At 27.1% G+C, this 18472-nt stretch overlaps 2 protein-coding genes across 3 annotated transcripts; both read right to left on the reverse strand.

Moving 5' to 3' along the window:
• Window positions 1-38: 38 nt before the first annotated feature.
• On the reverse strand, window positions 39-8615 carry LOC129606534 (7SK snRNA methylphosphate capping enzyme bin3). 2 transcript variants are annotated; one of them, XM_055516892.1, is made up of 7 exons: window positions 8574-8615; window positions 3536-4297; window positions 2743-3455; window positions 2494-2671; window positions 1176-2440; window positions 972-1118; window positions 39-885 (listed from the first exon to the last, which is right to left on the reverse strand). In XM_055516892.1, exons 2-7 carry the CDS (start codon window positions 4191-4193, stop codon window positions 208-210), a joined length of 3639 nt encoding a protein of 1212 aa, XP_055372867.1. In that variant the 5' UTR covers window positions 4194-4297; window positions 8574-8615; the 3' UTR covers window positions 39-207. The 2 variants fall into 2 exon arrangements, with proteins under 2 accessions (XP_055372867.1, XP_055372866.1); XM_055516891.1 differs by having other exon boundaries at window positions 8493-8594.
• A 6219-nt stretch (window positions 8616-14834) lies between these two features.
• Window positions 14835-17712, reverse strand: LOC129606201 (stromal membrane-associated protein 1). Its single transcript, XM_055516363.1, has 3 exons — window positions 17460-17712; window positions 17270-17367; window positions 14835-16994 (listed from the first exon to the last, which is right to left on the reverse strand). The coding sequence occupies exons 1-3, from the start codon at window positions 17575-17577 to the stop codon at window positions 15519-15521; spliced, it is 1692 nt and encodes a 563-aa protein (XP_055372338.1). The 5' UTR covers window positions 17578-17712; the 3' UTR covers window positions 14835-15518.
• Between the last annotated feature and the right edge of the window lie 760 nt (window positions 17713-18472).

Below are 18472 nucleotides of genomic sequence, written 5' to 3' on the forward strand. Positions count from 1 at the left end.
ATTCTTAATTCAATTAAAAATTTAATTTCCAAAAAAAAAAAGGTTTTTAATCGTTAATGTGGTAACTTCATTTCTTAATTTAAAAGTTTATTTAAACGTGATTATATGTTTTTCTGTTAAAATTACGAAGAAACTGTACATAATAATGGAAAAACAAACATTAGTTAACTAATATATATAAAAAAATATTTAACATTCAACTTTTTTTTATATTGTTTCCGAGTCGTTTGAATCGCTAACAATTTCTTGAGATCTTTCAGCAATATTATTAGCCATAGTGTTATTTGCGGTAACATTAGAAGCAACACTTGTTAAAATTTGATCATTATCTGAGCCACCATCATGTGGCGACGATGATGAATCACAATTGGCGTAAACATGCTGCCTGGCAGGACTATTACTGTCTTGTTCAGCTTCTTCACGTATACTGTTAAATGCGCCATTAACGATTTTTGGAGATTGGGATTCATCATTTGGTAAATAAACATGTCGTGGTCTATTATTACTTCCACCACTGGTGCTATCATTATCGACTTCTCGTACACTTCCAAAAACAGGTGTATGAGATGATGAATTTCGAAGGCTGGCTGGAGGTGACCATACTGTTTGATAAAGTGGTGAAGCGAATACATAATGACGATTTAAAACTTCAGTATCATAACTCGGTAAATAAGAATCTGTTTCTAACGGATTGTAATATGGTGTTTGACGACAGCTTGAAGAATTTCCACGTGGTGTGCGGTTTAAATCCCAACTACCCCATAATGGATAAGGTGGCCTTGGTACACTGGCATAAATGCCACGATAAGCTTCATATGGTGTTTGTGGATAATGTGCGTCGCTCCAGCGAACATGATTTGGTGTAAAATCTCCTTTTGCGTATAGCTACAAATTTTTTAAATTATGTATGAAATCAATAAAGAATCTGTGTTATCTCTAAATATATATTCATATTTTTACTTAACACCAACCTGAATTGGTCGACAAAATCCTTTGCTCATATGCCTTGGTACTCCTAACGTATAACTATGACTAAACCCTACTTCATTACTCAGTAAATATTCATGAAATTTATTTGGAAAAAATTCAATACTATTATAGTTCTTATAAATAGTTTCCTGGAATAAAATTAATATATTAATCTAATGTAGCTTTGACGAAAATTTATATCTTACTGTTAAATTTTTCTTTTTTTTGTAACTAGCCCAATTTTGGGCTTCCAGAATTAATTTTCCACCAGGTCTCAATTGGTTAAACATCCTCTTAAAAGCTAATTTTAAACCATTATCCCCAAAATTCAAATGTATCCACTTTGTAACTGATAAGCACAAAATTAAATCATATTGCTGTTGCTCGTTATTTACTGAATTTTCATCGTTTAAAACATAATTACATTGACGGAAAAAGACATTTTTTGGAAAATTATTTCTTATTGACTTTATGACTGTTATACTACTTCCAGCACCAGTAGTTCCACCTGCACCCAGGCTGCGAGCTGGAGTTGCATTTGCGCTATTGTTGCTATGATTATTTGTTCCTGAACTAGAAATACCGACATTTAAATTTATATTTCCACCACCACCGCTTGAACCTGTACTATTGCTACCATAATTTTCTACAGTATTAGTTAAAGGTGAGTTATGTAATACGAGTCTTGCTTGTTCAAGAGAAGGTATAGCGCCATAACATATTGGGAATGAGATGGGAAATATTTCCAGGGAACTCCCATCTATTCGACGCTGTTCAGCGTATTTTTGACTTTGAATTATTTTGTTTTTCCTTTTTATCTCAAAATAAATTTTACGTTTTAATTTTGACTTTGAAATTTTTTTATTATTTTCAGCAGAGCTTTTTTGGAGTTCCTCCAGCCTTTTTTTAAAAACTTCCTTAAAACTTAATGCGTCCAGCTTTTGTTCCAAAGCATTCTTAACATCTTCTGCAGCAACTGGAACACTTATAGAAAATGCATTAGAATTGTTTCCTGGTGTTTTAAGAGATTCATCATCTTCTTTCGGTATTCTTACATAAAGAGATATATTTCTTCTCGCTCTAGATATTAATTTAGGATCAATATCAATTCCTAAAATAGATTTCGGTGACAATTTTTTAGCAACTGCAATTGTCATATGTCCAACATTACAACCGATATCAAGGACATCTTTGTTAACAAATAAATCTGCATTTCGTTGAAATACTTGTAAACGTATATCTATAAATTCATTAACAGTATTAAATCCGGAGTAGCGATCATAGTTCCCATATTGATATTTTGCTCCATCGGATTTAAATTTCGGCAAAGATGACTGTAACATTTGTTCCCCTTTTTGCTCGTTTTGTTCGTCTGTTTCCTGGACAGTTGGTAATGCTCCTAGCAAATTATTTAAACTCTTATTTTCTGTCTCAGTTTTATTAAGAACACTGTCTTCAGCCGCTTTTTGACCTTCAAAATTACAAAATAATTATTGGAAATTAAATAATTTAGAAAACTATTACCAGGCCCTGTTTTGGAATCGTCAGTTGGACTAATCAAATCAGTTTCAGAATTTGATACTGATCTAATTCTAGCACTCTTTCTAGCTCCGGTTGGTGTGTTCCTCGGTGGCCTTTTCCATGCACCTGGTTGTGGTACCACTGGGCTAACAATTTTATCCATGCTATCAATTCTTCGAAACTAAAATTTATTGTTTATGATTTTATACACATTTATAAATTGTTTTCGAATATAATATGTATACTACTCACTTTAGTTTTACAAGATCCCGCTTCACTAGATTTTCTTTTCCTTCCAGAGTTCATCATATTTTGTTTATGTTGCTCTGCACTAAGTTCTAAATCAAGTTTCAATTCTTTTGAAATTTTATCAATTTTCTCATTCCGGCGTTTATCAATTGGAAAACTGGATGTTTCGTTGATATCAATTTCATTTTCTAACGAGTTGGCACACAACGTACCTTTTGTATTAATTGATACGTTAAAATTTTCATTTTTTTCATTATCTTCGATTTGAACTTCTAAATCTTTTGTTTCATTATAATTATCATGGTTATTATTGTTCTTTAGATCGCAATTTTTATTTGAAATAATTTCAACATTACTGTTTTGACCTTCTTTTTCAGTTTTTAAAATATTTGATAATGCACTTGCAAAATTTAATTCAGCAGATGTTGAGAGCATACTAATCCCAGAAGCATTAGAAATTAATCTCTTTCTTTTGGGTTTCTTTTTTCGATGACGATGCCTACGCTTCATTGGTGAAACTAATTGTTTTTCATATTCAATAGAATCAACAGGATCCAAAAGATGTAAAGGATCATGTATATTTGGTGGTATTATAACTTCAATTTTTGGCGGTGTTGTAACAGGAGATTGACGAGGAGTTGTAGAAGGCGTCGCATTCCCACTTTGCGCTTCTTCTTGCAAGCTATTTAAATTAAGCGGATCAGAAATATTTCCACCTTAAAATAAAAAATTTATATAAATACAAAATAAAATTTAGTAAAAACTTGAAGTTGATAATTTATATATAAACACGTACCTAATAAAAATTTCGTTGGTGGAATAATGCATTCCTTCCTTGGCCTTTTATCAGAAAGAAAAAACTTTGATCGTATTGATAAAATACCTCCTCCCACACCACTTAATATTTTTTTTTTAGCATAACTTTGTTGTTGCTTCATATTTTTTTGGCCAGAATTATTGCAGCCACCCTGCCGATGGTGCGATATTTGATTTTTTATATTTGGTAAGTTTTCAACATCAGCCTTACTAATTTGCAAATGAGTTAAAGCGCCGCCACTGCACACCAATGCTCCAGCAGTACCACAGTTGCCTGATACGGTTGCACTACAACCGTATAAACCCTTAAGGTGTCTTTTATTCCAATTTTTTTTCTTTGAAATCTGAAATTGCTGAGGTGCACGAAAGTTAAATTTATTATTACTTCCTCCACCTCCTCCACCACCTCTTTTTTCACCTTTATGTTTCACATTTGACAGATTTGAACTATTATTATTTGAAGCACAATAACTATTTGCTACATTATTATTATTTCCCACAGGATCTAAAGACGAATTGCTATTTTTTTCGCTATTTAAATTTTCTTCTCTCGGTTGCTGATGAGTCTCATCACACTTGCCTTTTTTGCGTTTGCGACCATGTCTTATTTCCAATTGCTTTCCGCGGTTGTCATTCATTTTAGTTTGATTTCCTTTGATTGTAATCAACTTAATCTAAACTAATACGTGTGAAATATTTTTCCTTTTACGAAATATTCCAGTTGTTTGTTACATCAAAAATTCTAAGGGATTGAAATCAAATTAATTAATTTAATAAGACATTTTTACCAATTGATAAATGCACATTTGAATATCTTTGAAATATCTTCATATTACATTTGTTGAAAAAATAAACAAAAAAAGATGATTGTAAAAAGTTTATAATCATCTTTCATTTGGAAGAATGCTTACTATAAAGTGCTAATTAGACTGATAAATACTGAAATTGTTAATACTGATGATACAGCACAACCCTTTTTTAAATTGGGTTCGATTAAAGTCACATTACCAATAATCAGTATTTAACTTGCATGGAGCCAGGTTGAATAGTGGATGAATAACATTAGACATATAGTTCTTAAACTATGCATGAACAATCTTGGTAACAGGGTAAATAACTCGACAAAATTTGAAACGTCCCATCAAAAATAATTTTATTCCAATTTTGTGTAAGTATAATAACAGACAACATTTCAATAAAACTTCAAAAAAAGATGACAACGTCAACTCCATCTTCTCCCTTTGCATTGAATCTTAAATTTAATTTAAGAATCTAAGAAATAAATTATGTTTCATCAAAGAAAACTCCATTGTTTCAGTACTCCAATCCTTTAATATATGAACCTATTATGTCATGAGTAGTAAAATATAAGTGCCATGACATAAAGTTTAAATGCATATTTACAAACATGCATCTAAACTTTATCAAAAATCTAAGACAATTTTCCAATACTTTTCTTCCATATTGCCGTAGTATTAGATCTTGTTTTCCAAACTTGAAATATGAATGAATGTTTAAAGATTTTTTTTCTAATATTCTGAAGACTAGAAAATAACACAAATTACAAAAGTTCAATGCAGCTTAATCGAAACAGATCGAAAATCAACATCAAAATAAAAAAAAATAAAAATACATAAACTTTTTGCAATATAAGTTTACACAGTTATAATATACATATACATATTTATTTTCGATTCAAACTAGCATAATTGCAAAAGCTTTCAACACGATATGTTTGATAGTTATGTATGGAGATGTGCGTAAGAACATCATAGTTAATGATGCTATTCTTTTCAACATAAGTCTTAATGTATATTAACAAACATTATTTAACGTTTTTTTCAGTTACTTACATGTATGTATTAATTAACTATTTTGCACGTATAGAAACGGAAGAGATTTGTATTTCTTTAATAATAACGCCACAATTCAAAGTATTAAAAATATGCAAAAGTGGTTCTTGAATGCAGAATTTTCCTATGCAAGCGTCGAGAGATAATTTATAACTACATAACGACATACATACATACTCAAAGAAAATATGCTCGTGTATTTAAATAATATTGAGTGAATGTTTATAAACATGCATATAATGTATGTATGCATATACTTTTCATATATCATATCAGCCACATCACATCACTTTAGTTTAGTTTACAGCTTTGAATATATTTCAGCACTGCAAAAACTAAAATGAAAAATTCTATTTTAGGGAGCATTTGTGTGTGTGAGTTAAAAAAGGACAGAAATAAGTAATTATATAATGTATTATGTGGGGGTTCATAATATATTTTGCGCTTATTTTTTTCTGTTATTTATAAATTTATTTCTGATCTTTACTGAATTCGTAACTGGCGGCATCACTACGGAATTGTGCTATAAAATTATGAATTATGTATGAATTATGGAAACTGTAAAAACAATTAAATATGTACATACATACGTACATATATGAAATTTGCAAATTCTTTTTTCCTTCACATTAGTATTTTGACAAAATTAAAAAATATCTACAAAAAAACCTATAATAGAGCAATGTAAATTTTTAAAATTAAGTTATTTGGTTAAGAAATCGAAAATAATCTTGTAATAATAGCTCTGTCCAAGGTAGATAATTCATTATAACGCATTATAATGAAACTTGTTCAAGATAGAAACGTGACAACATAAAATTAAGAGAAATATGTGAGTAATTAATAATTTTTCTGCAGGAGGAAAATATACCATGTAAAAAATTTAGAGGAGAATTTTTGCTTCGAAAAAAAAATTCAAAAAAAAATTAAAAACTAAAGTTCAATTAAAAATTGGTTAAGTTTTTAATAAAAAAAAATTCAAAATTTTTTTTAAACAAGTCGTTAACGGTAAAATAAAATAAAAGGATAAAAATATTTTGGAAACTAATTTAACAATTCGTTATTTTAAACAGCAATGGAATAAAAACGAATTAATCCTACTTTTCCACTGACATATGGATTACTTCGCTAATTATGCATGTGTAAATAACATACAGATGAAGATAATGTTTTAAGATAAAATTACAAAATAATTTAGTAATATAATTTAATTTTCGTAAGCATTCTTCCCACAAACTCGATTTTCTAATCAGAATTTTGTGCTATTACATAACTGATCTTCTTTTCAATCATATAGCGAATTTCTATAACTCTGAATTTCTATACTATGATTTCCTATAACTATGAATTCAATTAAGACAGTCTAATCCATATTTTAGAGTAAAAACTTTTCATTTTTATACCAATATAATGTGAGTACAATATAGAACTATAAAAATTTGTTATCCAATGTAGTTGCCAGTATCGTCAGAATGTCTTTAGATACAGGGATAACTTTTAAGTCGATCGCCAGTTTAATTTAGCGCCATCAAAAATATTTTTCATGATTGATTTACATTACACATTCTTTGTGACCTGACCAATGACGCAGTGATTATTGCACTGGTGCTTTAAATTAAAGGGTCTCGGACTTAAAGCCCGGTCAGATCACTATAAAAATTATATTCATTATTATATGGCTGTATATACATTACATATAAAATAAAAAATCAATATCAACTAATTGCCATATTTCGATAATATCCAATATTGAAAATACCAGCATAAAATTGAACAATAAATATTAATAATTTTAAATATTTAATATAAAAATTAAATACGGTAAGCTCGTAGCCTACCTAGTAAAATTCAAGGACGCAAGAAACTGGTTCATGAGTTATCTACGATATCATGCACCAGCCATATGGTCCTCCCAGCAGTAAAGTAGGATAAAAAAAAACATGTTTTTTGCACGCACAGTATATCTGTGTGTATACTCATATTTTCAACAAACATACATTATTTGGATCTTTTTTTCAAAAAGCGTTTAGCTGATTCTTAAAACGGTTTCAAAAATTTTATTTTAAATAATTTTAAATGAAAATTTCATTTTGTATTTTCGGTTGATTCCTTTTGCCATGATTTTTAATTTCGAGCAATGTTTATATTGAACATAAATTATGTAGAGTATGAAATAATTTCGTTATTTGTGATGAACTATGAACACTAGTAGAAAAAGTCTGCGTACTTCCTACATATTTTGCATTAAAAAATGATCAATGTATTTAGAAATTTCAATTTTTTTTTAATTATTTTTATACAATTAGTCATTTCAAAATATAACATTTCATTTTACAAAAAAAAAAAAAACAAACAAATTCTATAGTAATCATTAAAAAAATTGAAATTTTTAAACAATATAATTGATCTTTTTTTAATGCAAAATATATAAGAATGTTCAGTGTACGCAGAATTTTTCTACTAAGTGTATATAAAAATAACTTGAATTTTTGTACATATTTGAGTGCGAATTAATTTGTGACATTAGTTTCGTGACAACTTTAACCGTCACAAGCATTACTAAATTTTACTGTATAACTGAGAGCTTTATTTAATTTCGACTTAGGTACTTGATTTTTTGTTGCAAAAAATTTTAACATGTTCGATAATGCCAAGAAGAAACGAATATTACTTTAAACGACACAAATACGGCTTTTCTATTTACGCTTTATTGCCTAATACATAATAAGTATATTTAATCATAAAATCCGTTTAAATTGACAATAAGTACATTTCAATGGAATTTGAATTGCAATTTGCTATATATTGTAGCAAGCTTGACAATATTAATTTTTTTATATTTAATGTACTTGAAATTTTTTGACTAAATGATTAACAAGAACTTGGCAATACCATGCAATCTTCAATTCAGCAGTAATGAAAAATTAATTTATTTTATCAGCAACCTCCCTGACATTCAATTCTGCACAACAATACAAGCCCAAAAAAGTATTTGTACTTAATTTTAAAACAATTTTTTAACAAATATTAATTGCTAAAAAATTTCATAAATATTTTTTATTTAACTAAATTAATAATACTTGCCAATCAGAACACATATAAAACAATTATTTGTAATTAAATTTTCGACTTTTTCGCAATTTTATAAAATTTAAAACGTCTTACCACTATACTTTTCACATTGATATCTAAAAAATGACTGAACGGAGAAAAATGATGTGATTGTGCTGTGCTTACAAAAATAAAAAGAATTTTGATGTGGTTGATTTTCAGAAAAGAAGAATTGCCATATTCTTTTAGAGTATATAAAAATTCGTTTGACAGTTTCTCTCAGAAGTAAACCGATAAAAACAATTACGTGTTATATTTTGTTTTATTAAGTGCTATAAATACATGTTCAACTCTTTAATAAAACATGCATGTATAAATATTTTGACATAAACCAATTCAATATAAATTTGCAACCACATTATTGTAAAATAAAAAAAGAACAAAATTAATCTAAGTTCAGTTGTTTGCAGTTCAAGTATGAACTTCAGTCGCAGTTGGTTTTGTTACAGTACTGCAAAAAGCATTACGTTTAGTTTGAAGTTCTGTCACAGAAACAAAAAATGAATACAGCTTTACATTGTTTGGTTTTAGACGTTTGTGTTGATAAAACTCAAAATAACAAAAATATCCAAAATAATCTGTCAATCTTGTCGAAGTTACTAATTTCTCTTTATATAAGTTCTATATATAATCTGAGCTGATAAAGAGCCGCCAACATGAACTCCAGAACAGCGCCGTTGTCATAATATATTGCGTAAACGACATAATTCACAATTTTAATTACAATATTAAAAATTTCAGATGATTGCGATCTTATCTGATTAATATAATTCCGTAGTTCTGTTCTAGAAATGTTTGATAATTCTAAAAAAATGTCAAACGAATTATAAAAAAATATATAAAAATACATGCATGAGCAAATAATTATGCACTAAGGTTTTGGTGGAGTGTAATTAGTCTAGAAAAAAAATCGGTACATATTTTTTGTACTTGAAACCAAAGTGAATTTATTTCATGATAGTTCGACTTGTTCCAGCTAGTTTTCTTTTTTTTGCCACCAAAGTATATCTATATTACAAAATAAATACACCTCGCTTGAAACAACAACAATATCTATCACAAATTTGTACAAATGGTAACGTACTCTGATGATACTAATTTGCATCATTACCCGAAGACTTTTACATATTTTCAGTTAGTTTACACGGCGTACAAAGTAGTGTACAAAATAATTGACAATTGGCTGTGACGCCATATGACACGCAACTGAAAAATTGTATGAAAATAGCGTTATTATTGAAAGGAAAGCTGCAATTATCATAATTTTTTTTTATTAATTATAATTGTTATAATTTTTTTTTATTAATTTTGTCTTTCATTTTTTGCTTAGCATTCGTTTCATAACTTTTTTGTTTTTTTTTTTCTGTCTTATTCATACATAGATTTTATCTTCATTTCATCAAATGATAAATCACATCATCTTTCCTCTTTCTTGTAATTGCTGGAGTTTTTCAATTATTTTAATACATTACCTATCATACTCAATCTAAAAGAAAATTTATCTTCCCAGTTTTTGGAAAAAGACACTGATTATTGCGGTAGATGAACCGATGATACTCCCTTTCCTGCAATAATCTGTGTGGTTTTGTTAATTATAAGAATATAGCTGAAGTAATATCCTCTGAAAATTACTTCAAGTTTTTCCCATCTTTTCCCAGTATTCTAGATTGTTTTTGAAGATGAAAGCATTCGCCGATCTTAACTTAAAATATCATTCGATTCGCCTAATCCATTCGACTCGCCTACCCATTCGCTTCGCCGATTATTATAAGGGTATATGTTAAAGTAATTTTGACAATAATACAGGTCTGGAAGTCGCTTTTTTTGTGAATGGGATAGAGAATATGTAAATATATTTTTAAAAAGGCAAACAAACTTAGTTTAGAAGACTAAAATTAAATGAATGTCACTCATTGATGCAAAAGCGTCGTGTAAACGCAGGTATTTTGAAAAAGAAATAAATACAATTATTCAGTTTTTCCCTCAGTTTTTCAAACGGTTTATGAGAAAAGATTGAGAGAAAAAGTCACACTTTATTTTTTAGCACTTTTTCAAAAATTTTTTGAAAAAAGTGCTTGTTAGTTTCATGTGGACATGTTTATAAAACTTCTGCACCCTTGAAGAAAGCTGAAATTTTTTATGTAGATAGATCTTTACTAGAAACTTATTTCCGTAAAAGAAAATTTATACATATCTCCGCCCCTCTAGAAATTATAACCCTCTAAAACCCTAAAAATGCCATTTTTCAACTATTGCAGTGAAACCATAAGCATTTTCCAAATTTTGCAAACGCAGTGGCTTGCTTCCCCTAGCGCGGTATCTATAGTTAAACTTTAGAAAAACAAAATGGCCGTTCAAATTAACCGTTATCTAAAATCCGTCTTTTCCAAATTTTTTATGCTATTTTTCTTCTAGACCCCAGGTTGTGGAAGCCTCAAATTTTAGCAGCTTTTAGACACTAACAAATAGTTCATTTCGTTTGAAGAAAATTTTTTTCCATCTCCACCCCCTCTCAGTTATATGACTATTATGACGTTTATTATATTTCTTAAACCTTATATTTCCGAAACCGTAAGATTTTTCAAATTTTTATAAACGCAAAAAGCTAACGGTATATTCCACGACATTAAAAATATAATTTTTTTTCTTAGCTCACGCAACTAACCCTTAAAATCACCACTCTTTATATTAATTCATTTTTGCTTTATTTCAGACTGCATAAATCGTTCATCCTAAATATATGCAATCCTAGAAATAGTTTCGTTTATGAATGAAAACCAATAATTTTAATAGTGCGATAGGTACACATAGACTGTATTTAAAAACCTTTAAAAGCAGTATTTTCACATGTTGGAGGAAAAAATGCTACAATACAAACATTGGTCTGATCCAACTTTATTTAAAATTGTTATGAAAGCTAGTGTTAAAAAAAAGGACCCCTTAAATTTTTAAAGGACCTCTTAAATTACACCTAGTAAAGTATACTTTATAAAATTTATTATTTTTATTTTATATTTGAAAAATATATAAAATTTTATTTTTATTTTATATTTGAGTCCCAGTTTTTGGTGAATTTTTTTTCGTACAATAACGTATGTATGTACATATGTGCTCGAAACTGCAATGAAATTTCCTAAAGTATTTTTTGAAGTTTTCATATTGTTTACAAACGCAGAAAAGTATTGGCTGGATTCTTCTACCGCGGGAAACCATATTTTTCCTTTAAAAAAACAAAATTGCTGTTAATATTTACCTAAAATACGTTAATATTTATCTTAAATATTTTTTTTTCCAAATTTTTGATATAGTTTTTCTCCTAGACATTAATAAATCGTTTATTTCGTTTGAAGATTTTTTTTTCACTTTCATTCCCTCTCAAGTTATCACTCTCAAAATTTGTAAAATTTGAATTTTTGTCACCTTATATTTGATTTGATCCAAATTTATTTAACTACACTTCATATATAATACATATTATATTATGTAATAATAGAAAAGGCTAATTTTGCCCCCAAAGTAAAACATTTCGAAAATAAAAATATTTTTTAGCTATATTTTCTTCATTTTATTTTATTGAATCATTAATTATTACTTTTATTACTATCAATTTTCATTAGAGCTATATTTTAATCTATAATATAATTACATATTTGCTTTCAAAAAATTACGTTATTTTTTTTTGTTTGCAAATATCTTCAAAAACGCAAATTTTTATGTGTTTATTTTAATTTTTATGATAAAATTTTAATTAAACGTAATATTTTTTATTAATTATCTATAGGCATCCGTTTTATTTTAGTTTTATTATAATCATTAAGTATTTATTCCATATAATGATATAGTTTAGTTTAATTTTACTTTTGTGTTAAGATTAAATATTTATTTATTTGTAATATAATGTCAATATTATTGGAATTTAAACAAAAGTGTACTTTTATATTGAATTACAAATATAATAAGGTACATTTATGTCGAAAATATACATAATATTATTCATTAGGCATATACTATATTTAATATAATATTTATGTATGTATAGTATTTGGTTACAAGTATAGTTTGTATTTTTAGACAACTGATTATTATACTATTTTTATTAATTTTTGATGTTATTTTTTATATTTATTATTTCAGTAAAATTATTTTTGTTTTGTTTAATTTTATTTTAATTAAAAACGATGTAGCGAAACAATTCAAAACGCAGCTTAGAAAGTATAGAAAAATAAACAATACTCAAAAATATTTTTATTTTTAGACAAATTTTTATTATAAATAAATTATGATTTAGAATAATAATTTATTCTTAAGTGATGGTAATTATTGCATAAAACTCGAAATGAGGTGAAAAAAAAAATACGTATCGGAAATTAAAAAAGTTTATTGAAATGTTAAAATAGCAAATTACGCGAAGATATTATTTTATATGACATAGTGCTTTATAAATTTTTCGTTTTTTCATCACAGTCCTAAAATTCAAAAAAAAATTCTTCTTTTAATCACTAATTTTATATAAACTTTCGAGAATACTTTAATTGTAAAAGTTGCCTAAAATTATTTGAATGGAAAAAAAAAACTTAAACTTATTAAGAAATTATATTTATGGGTGTATTTTATAAAATTCTTTATATAATTTTCAAAAATAATTTTTTATACATAATATTCTTAAGTATTGAAATATGTATTTTATTTAAACTTTTAATTGTTTTTTTTTTTTTATTTTCAGATTAAGAAATCAATAGGATTCAAAATTGTTTTACATTAATACATGTACATAAACCTATATTTATTTTTTTTAACTTTCAATTTTTTTAAAGAAAGGTACAACATTTTTGAAATTTGTATGCTAATAAGTGAACGAAATACATGATTAAAAATAATATAATGTAATTATGATGTAATTATGAGCACGTGATTAACAAAATTTGGGTTTACGAATTTTAATATTTTATATGATTATTAAATATGGTTGATATGTTTCCTTCTTATTTATTTATACTATTTTCTGGGAGAACGCGCTGCCACAATAAATAAATGTGACCCGATCTAAATTCAACGATTTATGATAAATAAAATAATACTGTTAAATTTGTAAATGGGTTGTCTATCATCTGTTTTTTTTCAAAATCATTATGATATTTTACTAGTATTTCCGTCAATTTAATTTGCATAAATTAGTTCTTATTGTTCTTTAAAATTTAATTATAGCTATTTTTGAAATTTATTATAGCTATTTTTGAAATTTACAAGATATTTTTTTGTGTAAATATTAAAGATTTATATTTATTAATTTTTGTTCTTCCTGTTATTTTGTAATTGTAAATGATAATAATAAAAAAAATAGTAGTGTTTCAATAAGTAAAGAAAAAATATAGAAATAAATAATTTGGATATTTCAAATTTTTTTTTAAATTTATATCGACTCTGTTTCTTAAATTAAGTACGTCGATTTTCAAATCATATGTACTTTAGTTGTACCTCTCAATTTTTTTAAATGTTATTGTACCTTTAAAATATATTACAGCACTCACACTAATTTTATTTTCTTAATAAAAATTATTTGCAATAATATTGAAAAATAATTTTTTATTTTGTTGTATTTATGGTTTATAGATTTGTTTTATTTTTCTTTTTTTTTTAATTTTTACATCTTTCTTCTCTACAAATTTAAAATTGCATATTTTTTCATCCGCATTACTTTTTATTAATTTTGGTTTTGATTAAATAGATGATAGTTTTAATAAGACGATTTAGTACTATTATTATTTATTCTGAATTCAATACAATTTAACAATTTAATTAACAAGTTTTGTGATCCCGCGTGTTTCTTATTGGTTTTTACGCTAAAGTATGTTCGTATTAATCAATTATAAAAAACAAAAATTATCGAGCATTTTATACAAAAAAAAAAATTCACTCTCAAATTATGTTTGTTTTTCGTAATAAGTGGTTAGGTATCATATATTTTTGTTAATTTTTTTTAATATATACATATATGTATATATATGAATTGATAGTGAAATTTTTTTTTATGAAACATTTATATAATTTCTAAAGAACTACACACAATATGTGCAACATAAATTAAGCAATTCCACACAAATTATTATTGCAAGTACATATACATTTAATATCCATTATTTTACAGATATTTTGACAAATACAATATAATTTTTTTCAATGCTAAATAAAGCAAAATAAAATTTAGAAAAAGTTTTCTTATAATAAAAATAACTTTTAAGTAGAATAATAAAAATTAACTTTTAACCAAAAAAAAAGTAATTTTTACATTTTCGCAACCATTTTATAATTTTTTGAATTCAATGACGTAATGTTAAAAAAAATGTTAAGTATTTCTTTCATAGAAATGCATTCATTTTTTTTTTATTTACATTATGCATATATCATTTAGTTTGTGTAATTATTTATATTTTCAATAATTTTTATGAAATTTACAGAAATAGTAAACAATGCAATTACAAATTTAATCATAAAATAAGAGGAAATTAGCAAAAAAAAAGAAATAAATTTTGGAAAATATGAAATGAGCAAACTGTGCTATACATTTTACAATTCCTAATAATATACATTTATATTATTTACATTCAATGTACAAACATAGTTTCATACCAAAGCTCAAATAATATTAAAATACATTCCACTATTTACAGATCAGTGGTTTGGGAAATTTTTTTCAAATGCATATCTTGTGTACATATACATATATATTGTGGTGAAAAAAAACATCAGTTCGTATAACAAATATATTTAAGGTACAAATATATGTTACGAAAAGCAAAAATTTATAAAACTGGCTGTTCACTTCCAAAATGATCGCGAGAAAACAATGATTTTCATTAAAATTATGTATTAATGAACTTTAATTTTTTTTTCTATACGATGTTACATTTTAGGATAATCAATTAAAGAATTCTTTAATAAAAAAATAGCTTAATCAAACACAGTATTACAAAATACAAAGTTCAAAGAGCAAACAATAATTTATTGCCAAACATTTCCCAGATTTAAGTTTCCAAATTGTTGACTTAAACTTGTCGAATTAGTTGATTGCTGCGTTGTAGCTGCTCCTAAAATTGGAACCGAATTAGCAGTATTTTGAGGATGAGCTATGAAATTTGATTGCAGATTATTTATTGCACCACTATTGAATGAACTTGGAAACATATTTGTTTGTGGATGCATCTGTAAGTTGGTTAAATTCATATTATTTTGAGAAGGAAATTGCCCAAACCCTTGCTGTTGTAAATTCATATTCTGATATTGATGTACTTGTAAAGGAACAGTTGATGTACCACCATTTGCTCCACCAGATGCCGATGTAAAAGCATTTGGTGCTGTCATTACTGGTGCATTATACATCGAACTTGGTGGTTGCATAAATTGATGAGGATGAACTAATTGATTAACTTGCTGCGGAGGCCCTAATAATCCTTGCGGCATACCGGCTAAGTTCAAATTTAAATTTGTTGATAAACAGCTCGAACCACTGGTAACATTTGCTCCTCCCAGGTTAACATTACCGCTCGGGAATGCTTGATGGGATTGTTGTTGATTTTGTTGATTTGGAATGCTTGTTTGCATGAAACCTGCTGAAAAAACATTGCTATATGCTCCACTAACACTGCTTAATGGATTATTATTGAATTGACCTAAGCTACTTGGATTTGAAGTCCCATACAACGCTAAAATACTATCCTTGGTTAATTTTCCACTTTTATCACGGTCTGCAACTGAGCCTAAGCTTGTTGTTTGATTAAAAAAATCTTCTTCTTCTTTTGCTAAAGAGTTTGCAGCGGTTTTATTTAAGTCTTTTCCCAAATTAGCTTTTCCATTTGCTGAACTTGAATTTACAGGGTTAGTTGTTGAAGTTGCGCTTAAAAAACTAGTAAACTGATCAGAACCATTTTGATGTTCCTTGCCAACTACGGCTGGTGCATTTGTTGGAGATGTTAAACCAAGCAAATCGGAACTGCTGTTAAGGGAAGAAGAGTTATTTGTGGATGAAGAAGTTGATGAATTTAAATCTAGTCGGTTTGATGTTTTGGGACTATTCGACGACTTTGGTTTAGGCAGTGGTGCAGGTAAGGGGGTATTTTTGATAGAATTTGAAGTACTTGAGATTTTTTTATCACCACTACTAATTATATTACTAGAAGATAATGGTGCCGTTATCCCACCTAATTGGCCGGACGCTGACTTCTTCTTACGTTTTTGCTTTTCGATTTCTTCATCTATTTCCTTTGCCCAGTCAACTTTTGGTGGTGAAGGTGGAACCCACTCGCGTGCTAAATACTTTTTATGCTCGTATTTTGCCCTTATAAAATTTTCTAGGGCCGTATCAGTCTGCGGACGTCGAAAACCATCAGGTATTTGCGCTTCATAAACTGCGCGAGCTCTTGAGTTACCCATTTGTTGCAACGATACGACTTGTTCTGGAGTCCATGTGTCAAGATTTACCTAAAAGGATTTGTTTAAAAATAAATACATATAAAAAATAATGAAAGAAAACAGTTTTTTATTTAAGTAGGTACAAAAATCCCTAAAAATCGAAATATAAATACCTATATGCATATTTAAATGTTTTGAGAAACTTTTGAAATTTTTTTACCTTTTATTTTTAATTAAATATTGATATTCAATGCCACGAAGAATTTGAAATGTACGTACATGTATGCAATTATGACTAATTTCCTTCAAATAATTAAAGATACAATAAACAATGGTATACATACCGATTTAACTCTTGAAATATGAACACCTAAATTACGATGAATCCCTGCACATCTGATGCATAAAAATACTCCCAAATTCCAAGAAGCCCAACGAGGTCCTAGAAGGTTGAGTACAATAGCAAATTGGAGTTTTTGTTTTAGAAAAATAAAAAGTATTTTATGCAGAACGCCCCCTAAGTTTAAAACTTACCTTTAGCATCGCAATCAACGCAATATTTATTATCTTCATCTCTAAGCATTTGGGTTAATAAATTCTGACATTTTTCCTGTATTAATTTCGTCCTCTCCGATTCTTTCCTGGAAGTCATTATATTGTTAATGCTTGGTGAAATTTTTCTTCAATTTTTTTTATAAAATGTCAAAAAGAAAGAAATAAAAATCTAAATTGAAAATTTTCCAATTCTCATCAAATTTTTTATGAAAAATATAAACGTCAAAATTTATCGAGAGATGACTTGTCAAGTTTAAATAGCATTTTGACAAATATGTCATCACGTGGACTGATTCATTTTGCAGGGCATATATTATCTTAATCGAATATTTTTTCCTAAAATCTTTAACTTTTTGGCTAAAAAAAATGAATGTTATTTGACTATTATAGATATTACTAAGTAATTCCTCAATATGTTCAAGAAATAGATTACAGAATTATTATATTTTAAAGTAATTCTTTTATGCTTATTATACATATGTTTGTACATACATATTTTTTTTTAGAATACTTTACTGCTAGAAATTGACTCCTCTAAAAAAATCTGGTATACTATTTAAAAGTTTAAAACACTTCTTTCTCATCATTAGCTATATTTTTATTTTTATGTTGAACATTTTATACATTTCTTGAAAATAAAAATTAAAATAAGAAAAAACTTATAATCAAAACCATTAAAAAGTAAATGTTTAGAAAGAGGAAATACTTGGAAGCGTATGTATATATGTACATACAAAATAAAATTAAAAATGTGTTTGTGCACAAAAAAACTCTAGCAGATTGTTTATCTTTTTGATTTTCGATTGTATTAAGTTTTATTTTACGCAGAAATATACATATACATTATTTAATTTATCTTAAAATGAAAGCTTTTGAATAAAAAAGTTTTCATTTTAAAATTATTTACTATATTTGTTTTCAAAGATCAAACTACCTGCTATATCCGTCTGTATAATTTTGCTAACGCATTCACATTCTTTTTATCTTAGTAA

Source organism: Condylostylus longicornis, unplaced genomic scaffold, assembly GCF_029603195.1.
Source record: "Condylostylus longicornis isolate FDR11 unplaced genomic scaffold, ASM2960319v2 ptg000018l, whole genome shotgun sequence".
NCBI classification, from domain to species: domain Eukaryota; kingdom Metazoa; phylum Arthropoda; class Insecta; order Diptera; family Dolichopodidae; genus Condylostylus; species Condylostylus longicornis.